At 43.0% G+C, this 12,380-nt stretch overlaps 1 protein-coding gene across 1 annotated transcript in view; it reads left to right on the top strand.

Annotated features, from left to right (window-relative positions):
- The window catches only part of CS (citrate synthase), a 40,134-nt gene that overhangs the window by 18,717 nt on the left and 9,037 nt on the right, over positions 1-12,380 (top strand). Inside the window, exons 2-6 of the mRNA XM_006165608.3 lie at positions 1,239-1,289; positions 4,000-4,107; positions 5,278-5,343; positions 6,550-6,681; positions 6,933-7,121. Of these exons, the coding sequence (XP_006165670.1) occupies positions 1,239-1,289; positions 4,000-4,107; positions 5,278-5,343; positions 6,550-6,681; positions 6,933-7,121 (546 nt within the window). The remainder of the gene's footprint in view (positions 1-1,238; positions 1,290-3,999; positions 4,108-5,277; positions 5,344-6,549; positions 6,682-6,932; positions 7,122-12,380) is intronic.

Raw genomic sequence — 12,380 nt, 5'->3', positions numbered from 1 at the left:
ATGCGCCCAGCATGAGTTTAAGCCACCAGGTCCAGGACTCCAACTGCGGTTGACTACATGGGAGTCCAGTGACATAGCCATTACGCTAACTGCTGGTCCCAAATAAAATAATTTTAAAATAACAAAGACACTTTTTAAAAATTTTTATTTAACTGTGCCCATTTATTTAATTTAATTTGATCAGAGAGGGATCGAGTGAGAGGCGCTGGTCCCAAATAAAATAATTTTAAAATAACAAAGACACTTTTTAAAAATTTTTATTTAACTGTGCCCATTTATTTAATTTAATTTGATCAGAGAGGGATCGAGTGAGAGGCAGCGAGTGAGCAAGAGAGAAAGTGAGAAAGCAAGCCGCCAGGTCCAGAACCTGAACCACGGTTGGCCATGTGGGAGACCAGTGCCCTCAACCAACACACTACCTGCTGCTGGCCCCCAAAAAACAGAACTAAAAAGATTATTTTATTTAACTTTATTTACTTATTTATTTGCTTTCTCACTTTCTCTCTGTCTCTGTCTCTGTCTGAGAGGCTTGAACTGCAGTTGGCCATGGCCTCCAACCACCATGCCACCTGCCGGTCCCCTGTCAGTTGTTTCTTTGTAAATAATCTTGCATTCTCTGAGCATTGGGCAGGAGGGTTAGAAGTAGTATTGTCAAAGCCTGCCCTTTGCCTGTGGGCTTTCCTAGAATGGGGAGTCTGTGTTGGCAAGAGATTAGGTGCTGGAAAGATCTTAACCAGTAGCCTTAAGTAATTGATTACTTTCCTCATTTGTGTTCCTTGGAATCATTCAGAAATATCCATTATGTATTTATTTTAATTTGACTAGGAGGGATAAGCAAACCACTAGGTCCGGGACTTGAACTGCAGTCAGCCATTTGGGAGTTCAGCACCCTTAACCACCTTAACCACCACACCACCTGCCGGCCCCAAAATAAAATAAATCTTTAAAAAAAAATGAAAGAAACATTAACAGATAAAGATGAATTGGTTACTCTGTACCTTCCTAGCTCTGGAAGAAAAGGGGCTCTTCAGGAAAAGCTAGTAACGCTATAGATGCAAGGAGCAGAGTTAAACCTGATTTCTCCAGACTGATCACTCTCTCTAAGTAAGTAGGGCCTTTTATGTCAAACTATCCTACAAGGCTAGGGCGGAGAGGGAGAGGTTGAGTCACTATAACTCCTTTAACACAAAGTTCGGAGAAGTAAATGTCACATAAGATTTTTGTTTTTTTCTTTGCAGAATGCATCCTGTCTTGTTCTTGCTGCCCGACATGCCAGTGCTTCTTCCACGGTAAGGTTTGAAAAAAAAAGACTGACAATCACTGTGGAAGCCTGACCCTGAGACAGGGTTTGCAGACCACCTGGCCTCTTATTATCCTATGTATTTCTCCTGGAAGTGTCCATTTTATTACTGTTATTTTTATAACTGTTATTACTACTACTATTTTAAGAAATAATTTGCTCAATGAAATAGTGAAATAGGAGTATAAAACACTTTTGCTTGGGGCCGGCAGGTGGCGTGGTGGTTAAGGGTGTTGGACTCCCACATGGCTGACCGTGGTTCAAGTCCCAGACCCGGAGGCTTGCTTTCTCTCTCTCCGTCTCTGGTCAAATAAAAAAAAGAAAATTAATTAATTAAAAAAAAAACAAAAACACTTTTGCTTAATTTTTAAAAATTTTAAATTTTGCCAGAGAGTATATGTGCTCACCAGAGACGAAAATTAAGAGAAAGCATCCCCAAACGGTGTATGGTCATATCACAATCTTTTCTCCATCACCATCCTGTCAGAATTTTGACCATGCATGCTCAGATGCCTGATAGAACTTCTCAGATGCCTGACATGATTTTTTTTTTAAGTATTTATTTATTTAAATATTTTTGTTGTTGTTGTTGTTGTTGTTGTTGTTTAATTTGACCAGACAGAGAGAGAGAGAAAGGAAAGCAAGAAAGCAAGCCGCCAGGTCTGGGACTTGAACCTCAGTCAGCCATGTGGGAATCCAGTGCCTTTAACCACCACACTACCTGCTGGCCTGCCTGATGTGATTTTCAATTGCTGGGGCTGGGGTTCAAACCATAGTTGGCCATGTTGGGTCCTGTTCTTTTAAGGCCATGGACTGACCCTTTTTCTATTATTTTAATTTTTAAAATTGTGGTAAAATATATGTAACATTAAAATGGACATTTTAATACATATATATTTTTTTTTTTGAGAGAGAGAGGTTTTTGCTATAGAGTATGTGTGCTCTCCAGAAAGAGAGAGACAGAGACAGAAAGTTAAAAATCACTCCCCAGGGGAACCAGCAGTTAGCGTGATGGCTGTGTTGCTGGACTCCCACGTGGTCAACCGCGGTTCGCATCCCGGACCCGGTGGCTTGAAACTCATGCCGGGCATGTGTGCGTGTGTGCCCAGGATCCCGAGGGGAGAATGGAGGAGAAGGGATTGCAGCGTGACCATCCCCCCTGGGGGGTGATGTCTCGTTTTCTGTCTCTATGTCTCTCTCTGTCTGTCGGGCGAGCACAAGTACCCTATAACAAAAACCTCTCAAAAAAAAAAAAAAATCACTCCCCAGGAGGGATGACAACGCTGTAATCCTTTCTCCTCCATTCTCTTGGGATCTTGGGCATGCACATACACAACGCCCGACATGACTTTAAGCCACTGGGTCTGGGACTCGAACCGCGGTCGAATACATTAGAGTCCAGTGACATAGCCATTATGCCATCTGCTGGTCTCTTACATGTATTTTTTAAAGAATTATTATTTTTTCTAAGACTTATTTTAATTAGCTTTATTATTGTTATTATTTGAACAAAGAGAGACAGAGAGAGAGAGGAAGAAAGGGAAAGTGAGAAAGCAAGCTGCCACAGGACCAGCAGTTAGTGTAATGGCTATGTCACTGGACTCCCATGCAGTTGACTGTGGTTCGAGTCCCAGACCGGTGGCGCATGTGTGTGCATGCCCGAGAGGAGATTAGAGGAGAAGGGATTGTGATGTGACCATCCCCCCTGGGGGGTGATTTCTTGCTTTCTGTCTCTCTCTCTCTTCAGCAAGCGCACATGCCCTATAGCAAAAACCTCTAAAAAAAAAAAAAAGAAAGAAAGAAAAAGAAAGCAAGCTGCTAGGTCTGGGACTCGAACAATAATGAGCCATGTGGGAGTCCAGGGCCCACAACTACCACACCACCTGCTGACCCCTGTATATTTTGTTTTTAAAGAGAGATTTTTGCTATAGGGCATGTGCGCTTGCTGAAGAGAGAGAGAGACAGAAAGCAAGAAATCATTCCCTGTAGAGGATGACCATGCCACAATGCCTTCTCTTCCATTCTCCTCTCTGGATTTTGGGCATGCACACACATGTGCCCAACGTGAGTTTTAAGCCACCGGGTCCATGACTTAGATCATGGTCAGCCAGGTGGGAGTCCAATGACGTAACCATTACGCCATCTGTTGGCCCCTTAATATAATTTTTTTTTCTTAATATAATTTTTAAGTGTATGGATCAGCAGCAATAAATACATTCACTTCGTTGTGCAACCATGACCACCACTCATTTCTAGAAAAATTTTTTTAATTGCTAGAGGGTATATGCAGTCACCAGAGAGAGGAGAGAGAAAGCACCCTCCATTGGGGGTATTGTCATACTGCAGTGTCTTCTGCATTCCTCCATCCTTTCAGGATTTGGGGCACACATGCACATGCACTCAGTATGTTTCTCTAGCCCCATGATAAGACTTTTAACCACAATCAGCCATGTGGATCTGGCTCCCTTAGCCACTATGTTACAGGGCCAGCCCTTCAAAAACATTTTCCAAACTCCATACACATTAAACAACAATTCCTCATTCCCTCCTCTCCCTGCCTAATTCTTTTACTTTCATCTATGCAAATTGGGTTGATCAGACTTCTTGGCAGATAAAGCCAAGTTCTGAAAATACCCTACTTTGCAGGAAATGTAGTAAACTCTTTTATCCTTACTTAGTCCTTCTACTTCTCTTTTTAGAATTTGAAAGATGTATTGGCTGACCTGATACCTAAGGAACAGGCCAGAATTAAGACCTTCAGGCAACAACATGGCAAGACAGTGGTGGGCCAAATAACTGTGGATATGGTAAGGGTTGTGGGATCTTGGCTGGGAAAAGAAGCTCAGTAGTGAATATATAAAAGTACAGTTTTTTTTCATTGACTATTCAAAAGCATTCTGTCCTATACAAGGAACTGGGGGAGGGGGGCTTATAGTATTCATTAGCGATTAGATTGTCCTTTTCTGTAAATTTAACACTTGAGTCTAACCTAATTAACCTATGGGAAGGATGAAATTTCTTTTTAAGAATTATTTATTTAATTTAATTTATTTATTATTATTATTCCATTTGACCAGAGAGAGAGAAAGCAAGCAAGCCACCGGGTCCGGACTCAAACCATAGTCAGCTATGTGAGAGTCCAGCACCTTAATCACTATGCCACCTGCTGGACCCAAGGATGAAATTTCATGTTTTCAATCCCTCAGCTTTTAGAGCCAGGCCTCTTGAGTTGCTGCTAGACCAGCTAGCCACTTTATATACAGTCACTTTAACTAGAGCCTTAACTAGGCTCTCTGGAACAGCTTTAGGATAACTTTCCAGCTAATTTGAGCATCTGAGATGACAGATTCACAACAGTTTTTAGCTATTAGTTCCATACCTTTTTCCTGTAATAGATTTTATTTGTATACTTTGGTTGGTGGGAGTTAGGCATAGGAGAGGCTCAGAGTGGACAGGAGAAAAAAGAATAGTATAAGAAAGGGACCAGCAGTTGGCGTAATGGCTATGTTGCTGGATTCCGATGTAGTCTACTGCGGTCCGAGTCCCAGGCCCAGTGGCTTAAACTCACGCCGGGCGTGTGCGCGTGCGTGCCCAAGATCCTGAGAGGAGAGGGGATTGCGGCGTGGCCATCTCCCCTGGGGGGTGGTTTCTCGCTTTCTGTCTGTCTGGCAAGTGCACGCACCCTATAGCAAAAACCTCCCCAAAAAAAAAAAATAGTATAAGAAAAAGAAACTATATAATAGCAGGAATATTAAGTATTTTTTTCTGTATAACTGGCATGGTGGCACATGCCCATAATCCCAATAATTAAGGAGACTGAGGCAGGAAGATCTCGAGTTTGAGCCCAGACTGGACAACATAGCAAGACCTTTAAATGTGTCTCTGCAAAAAATTTTCTCTCTAAGATTTAGTGATCCTCTAACAAGCTCTGGCCTGAATCATTCTGACTATTGATCTCATCATCTTCTTTCCTTTAGATGTATGGTGGCATGAGGGGCATGAAGGGATTGGTATATGAAACATCAGTTCTTGATCCTGATGAGGTAAGACATATTCAAGTCAATCACTAGTAATCATTGAGGTTATTGACTGCAAACTGTGGATTAGGGCAGTGAGTGCAAGGACAACAGACATAGTACCTACCATCATATTTTGAAAGGTGGAGAACTGGTGTGTATGAAATATTAATAACTGAAGAACAAGTTTGCCCCTTTTTTCTTTTCTTTTTTTTTTTTTAAGAGAGATTTTTGCTATAGGACATGTGCCCTTGTTGGAAAGACAGAGAGATATAAAGTGAGAAATCACTCCCTGGGGGGATGGCCACACCACAATCTCTTCTCCTCCTCTATCATTTCAGATCTTAGGCATGCACACATGCACCCACGTGAGTTTAAGCTGCTAGGCCCAAGACTGTAACTGTGGTCAACTGTGTGGGAGTCCAGTGATGTAATCATTGTGCCATCTGCTGATCCCGTTTTTTTTTTTTTTTAAGATTTTTGCTACAGAGTGTGTGTGCTTGCCAGAGAGAGAGACCAGAGTGACAGAAAGAAAAAGTGAGAAATTACCTCCTGGGGGGATGGTTACACCACAGTCCCTTCATTCTACTTTTGGGATTTTGGGCATGCACGCACATGTGCTCGGCATGATTCTCAAGCCACCCAGTCTGGGACTCAGACTGCAGTTGGCCTTGTGGGAGTCCAACCGCCTTAATCTCCATGACAACTGCTGGCCTGCCTTTTAATACATCAATTAGATAAAACGAACATACGAAAATAGGAGTAAAGTATGTGAATATTTAAGCTTTAAAAGTTCTATTCTGGGACCAGCAATTGGCATAATGACTATGTCACTGAACTCCCATGTAGTCGACTATGGTTCAAGTTCTGGATCCAGTGGCTTAAACGCTGGGCACATGTACGTGCATGCCCAAGATCCCGAGAGGAGAATGGAGGAGAAGGGATTGCGGCGTGACCATCCCCCCTGGGGGGTGATTTCTCACTTTCTGTCTCTATGTCTCTCTGTCTGTCTGGCGAGCGCACGCGCCCTATAGCGAAAAACCTCTCCTTTAAAAAAAAAAAAAAGATCCCAAGAGGAGAATGGAGGAGAAGGGATTGCGGCGTGGCCATTCCCCCCTAGGGTGATTTCTCATTTTCTGTCTCTCTGTCTCTCTTTCGCGCCCTACGGCAAAAACCTCTCCAAAAAAATAAAAATAAAAAAGTCCTGTTCTAACTTGTCTCTTCTCCCTTAAGGGCATCCGTTTCCGAGGACATAGTATCCCTGAGTGCCAGAAGCTGTTGCCCAAGGCTAAGGGTGGGGAAGAACCCCTGCCTGAGGGCTTATTTTGGCTACTTGTAACTGGACATATCCCAACTGATGAACAGGTAAAGCAGAAGGACATTAGTCCTTCATATTCCCCTTCTCTGCCTTACTCAAATCTCAAGTACTTAATCCAGGTAATAGTTTATAGAGATGTTCATTAAGGGAAAGAAATCAGCAGCGTTTTGCTGTATAAGTAGATTGCATTGACTGTCTTAGGTTGTCTTTACTTGGATGTCACTGATATTTTATTTTCCTCCTTCCCTTTTTTTTTTTTTTTTTGCGAGTGTTCTGAGCAATGTCTCCCTTTCCACAGGTATCTTGGCTCTCAAAAGAGTGGGCAAAGAGAGCAGCTCTTCCTTCTCATGTGGTCACTATGCTGGACAACTTTCCTACCAATCTACACCCCATGTCTCAGCTCAGTGCTGCCATTACAGCCCTCAACAGTGAAAGTAACTTTGCCCGAGCATATGCAGAGGGTATCAACCGAACCAAGTATTGGGAGGTAGGATTTTTGAGTGGGTTGATTGGTACCTAATGGGGATTCAAAGAACCTGAGTATGAAGAGAGAAAAAAGAATGTAGGATCTTTAGGAAAATTGCGTCTCTGAGTTACTCCAGAAAATTAATTAACAACTTTTTATTGTAGACTTGTTTTGTGTTAGTTGTTATGATTGTAAAGATACAGAGCAACATTTCTATTACCAAGGTTATTGATTTGGTTAGGGTGGTATACATGTAAAAAAGAAACTACAGTTCTGTAATCTTACTCTAATAGAGGTGTATGCTCAATGCTGTTAAAACCTTGAAAAGGGTGTGACTTGGGGGCCTGTCCATGGCCTTGTGGTTAAGGGAGACAGATCCAACATAACTAACTACATGGTTCAAATTCTAGCCCCAGTGGCTTAAAACACCAGATGTATGTGCATGTGTGCCCCAAGTCCCAACAGGATGGAAAACTGGTAGAGAAGAGACTGCAGCATGACCGTGCCCCACTGGGGAGATGCTTTCTCCCTCTCCATCTCCCTAGCAAGCAAATGCATCCTCTGGCCGAAAAAAGGATGTGATATGGGATCAGCAGTTGGTGTAATGACTATGTCGCTGGACTCCCACATAGTCGATCGTGGTTCGAATCCTGGACCTGGTGGCTTAAACTCAACGCCGGGCGCATGTGCATGCATGCCCAAGATCCCAAGAGGAGAATGGAGAAGAGATTGTGGCGTAGCCATCCCCCTTAGGGGGTGATTTCTTGCTTTCTCTTTCTCTGTCTCTCTCTGTCTGTCTGGCGAGTGCACACACCCTATAGCAAAAACCTCTCCCCAAAAAAAGAAAAAAAAAAGGGAAAAGGATGTGACTTAACGGTGGATTTCCTAAGAAAGATTTTTTTTGTTTGTTTGTTTTGTTTTGTTTTGTTTTGTTTTAAAAGGTTTTTGCTGTAGGACTTGTGTGCTCATCAGAAAGACAGAGAGACAGAAAGTGAGAAGTCAACTCCCAGGGCGGATGGCCACGCCACAGTCCCTTCTCCTCCATTCTCCTCTCAGGATCTTGGGCATGCATGCACACACACCTGGCATGAGTTTAAGCTGCCAGGTCTGGGACTCAAACTGCAGTCGACTACATGGGAGTCCAGCGACATAGCCATTATGCCAACTGCTGGTCCCCCGAGGACGATTTCACAGAGTAGTCTCACCCTAGTCTCGGTATCGCTTTCTCCCCCTTCTTCAAATAAGGAAAACCTTGAGAAATCTTACAAGTTGTGTGAATTGCAACTCTGGAGGGTATGGCTAACACTTCTTAGCCATATTGTGGGTTAGCCTGCCCAAGATAACCTGTCAAGAGTGGTAATATGGTTAATATCTGGGACCAGCAGATGGTGTAAAAATGGTTATGTCACTGGACTTCCACATGGCCTACCGCAGTTGAGTACCAAACCCAGAGGCTTGAAACTCATGCCAGGCATGTGCGCCCAAAATCCCAAGAGGAGAAAGGGATGCTGCATGGCCATGTCCCCTGGCAGGTGATTTCTCACTTTCTGTCTGTTTCTCTGGTGAGCACATGCGCCATATAACAAAGAAAAGAAAAGGAAAGGAAAGGAGGAAAGGGAAAGGAAAAAGATGGTTAATATTCTGGGAGTAGGATCTAGAAACAAATGAGCTTTATTTTCTGAAAATGACATAGGACCTTAATGTTGGAGATTGGCAGTATAGGAACAGAAAAATTCTTTCTTCAAAGCAGGTCCACTAAATGGTTTTTACTATGAGATGCCAATCACCAAGAAGGCTCCCTAAGAGTTCACAATGATTCAAGACAGAATAGCGATACAGTGGTCTCATGAAACCCCTTTGGAGCCTTGGCAAATTCTGCTTCATTTGGTTGGCCAATATTTATTCAATACCAACTATATATAGAGAATTGTGTTTGCTGTTGGGAGAGAGGGGGATAGAATTTTAAAAACTGATATTAAGAGCCAACAGATGGTGTAGCAGTTACATCACTAGACTCTTACATAGGCAACAGTAGTTCGAATCCCAGACCTAGTGGCTTGAAAATCACACCAGAGATGTCTGTATGTGTGCCCAAGATCCAGAGAGGAGAATAGAGGAGAAAGGACTGTGGTGTGGCCTTGCCCCTAGGGGGTGATTTCTCACTTTCCCTCTCACTGTCTCTGTCTGGCAAGCCCATGTGCCCTAAGGCAAAAACCTCTAAGAAAAGGAAAAAAAGAGCCTGCAGGTGGTATGAGCTTAAGGAAGCTGGATCCCAATAATCAACTGCCTAGTTCCAGACCCAAGGGCATAAAACACCAGGCACGTGTGCACATGTCCCCAAAATCCCTAGAGGAGAATGAAGAAGGGATTGAGGCATCACCATCCACATCCCCCCAGGGAGTTCACACTTTCCATATCTCTCTCTCTCCCTCTCTCCCTCTCTCCCTCTCTCCCTACCCCTACCCCTCTCTAGTGTGCATGTCGTATAGCAAAAACAGAGAGAGAGAGAGAGAGAAAAAAAATTGATAATAATCTGATTGACATTGGGGAAGTAGACCAAAAAAAAAGCAATGCAAAACATACATATTCACAGCTGTTTAGAGCATTTTAAATGCCACAGTTGAGTACAGGAGGTCATAGGAAATGTATATATTGCTCTTTTTTTTTTTTTTTTTTTTTAAGAACTATTTTATTTAACTTTATTTTAATTTGACCAGAGAGGGGCAGAGTGGGGGTTGGGAGTGAAAAAGAAAGCTGCCAGGTCTGGGATTCGAATCACAGTCAGCTATGTGGGAGTCCAGCACCCTTAACCACCACACAACATGACAGCCCCATATTGCTTTTTTTTAAATGCTGTTCAAGCACTTTTTATCTGTGTGAGTCTTTTTTTTTTTCTTCTGTAAATGTTTTTGTCTTAGGGAACTTGCACTTGTTGGGGGCAGGACAAGACAGAAACAGTGAGAGGGAAAGTGAGAAATCACTCCCCACTTCCCCAGGGGAATAGCCACACCATACATAATCCCATTTCCTCTGGGATTTTGGGCATGCACGCACACGTGCTCTATGTGAGTTTCAAGCCACCATGTCCAGGACTCAAACTGTGGTCAGCCATGTGAGAGTTCAGTGACATAACCACTACACCATCTACTGGCCCCTATGTGAGTCGTCTTAACAAGTTAATTCAAAACTCAACAGTTGATGCTGGCTCTTTTTAAAAATAATTCTTTTATTTAACTTCATTATTATTATTATTTTCCAGTTTGATCAGACAGACAGAGAGAGAGAAATTGAGAAAGCAAGTCACCAGGTTCAGGACTTGAACCGCGGTTGGCCGTGTGGGAGTTCAGTGCCTTTAACTACACCACCTGCCAGCCCTGATGCTGGCTCTCAGTAGCAGTGAAGTTCTGCACAGGGGAAGTTAGATCCCATATATGGCCGACCAGAGTTTGAGTACCAGCCCTTTCAGGCTGAGAAACTTGTTGGCATGTGCCATGCATCCTAGAATCTTGACAGGATAGAGAATGGGTAGAACAAAGTTGTAGCAACCAGATCTCTCTTTGGGCCAGGGGGAACATTCTCTCCTTCCTTTCCCTCTTTCCCCTCTCTTTCTCATGCATGCATGCACCCTTTGTCATTAAAGAAAATAAATGGGGCCTGAAGAATGAAAAGAATCTATTGTTTTTTTAAAAAGACCTAACATTTATACTCGAAATACTTATCTTTTTAGAAATTGACCATTTAGGGGCCACCAGGTGGTGTGGTAGTCAAGGCGCTGGACAGTCACATGGCTGATTGCAGTTTGAGTCCTGGACCTGGTGGCTTGCTTTCTTACTTCCCTTCTCTGTCTCTCTCTGGTTAAATTTAAAAATACTAACAAAATTAATAAATAATTCTAAAAAAAAGAAATTGACCATTTAGAGGCCAGTCAATGGTGCAGTGGTAACATGGGACACTGTAACCATGACCCACATGTGAAGGTTCCTACTTTGTGTCCAGGGACCTCCCTAAGATTACCATGTGCATATATTCCCATAATCTGGGCTGGCTAAGGCTGGGGGGTATATCATAGTGTCAAGATTCTGTTGGGGTACTTGTTCTCTTTTCACTCACTTGTGGGAGAAATAAATAAAGGTTTTTAAAATATCCATAATGTGTCAGGAAATCGTGAGGTGATGTGGTGAGGTGATGTGGAGGTTAAGGTGGCTGGATCCTACATGGCTAACTGCATGGTTCACATCCCAGACCTGGTGGCTTGAGAAACATGCTGGGCATGTGTATGTACATGTCCAAATTCCTGAGAGGAGAATATAAGCGAGGGGATTGCAGTGTGGTAATCCCCTCTAAGGGGTGATTACCCACTTTCTCTCTTTTTTTCTCTCTCTGTTTCTGGCAAGCACACACTATAGCCAACTGAAAACAAAACAGGCACATGTGCGTGCACACACACACACGAGAAATTGGCCACTCAGAAGTATCTAATAACTATTTGCTTTGATTGCCATTGAGAATTTTGGGGATGGGTAGTGTTAACAGCTTTTCATACATTAGCTTTTAATGTATTTCTCAACTATCTAGACATGCTGCATGCTTAACACTTTACTATATCCCTAAAAAGAGTCTACTGCTTCACCATTACCTCTGTGTTAGTGTATAGCCATTGTTTGATTGTACACTGTCATCATCACTTTGTGAGATGTTATCCAAGCATGACTGTCTTGAGGTAAACATATACTTCTAGATAGTGTTTGTAAGCAGTATTGATATATTTGTCAGTCTAAGGATGTGTGCTACTAGCTGGCCAAGACTAGCTATTTAATTATTATTTAGTTTTATCTATATTTTAATTTGACTAGAGAGAGAGAGAAGAAAAGTGAGAAAGCAAGCCACCAGGTCCAGGACTCAAACCATGGTCAGTCATGTGGGAGTCCAGCATCTTAATTACAATGCTACCTAACAGTTGACTAGCTATTTAATGATATTGAGGATTCATTAAAAAGTTTAGGTGGGGGGAACCAGCAATTAGTGTAATGGCTATGTCGCTGGACTTCCACGTAGTTGACCGCGGTTCGTGTCCCAGACCCGGTGGCTTAAAACTCACGCCGGGTGCGTGTGCGTGCGTGCCCAAGATCCCAAGAGGAGAATGGAAGAGAAGGGATTGCGGCGTGACCATCCCCCCCTGGGGGGTGATTTCTCGCTTTCCGTCTCTCTGTCTCTCTCTGTCTGTCTGGCGAGCGCACGCGCCCTATAGTGAAAAAAGAAAAAAAAAGTTTAGGTGGGGGC

The sequence above is a fragment of the Tupaia chinensis genome, unplaced genomic scaffold (assembly GCF_000334495.1).
Source record: "Tupaia chinensis unplaced genomic scaffold, TupChi_1.0 Scaffold143970_1, whole genome shotgun sequence".
NCBI lineage: Eukaryota > Metazoa > Chordata > Mammalia > Scandentia > Tupaiidae > Tupaia > Tupaia belangeri.
Note: the sequence above shows the minus strand (reverse complement) of the source record. Positions and strands in the feature narration are given on the sequence as shown.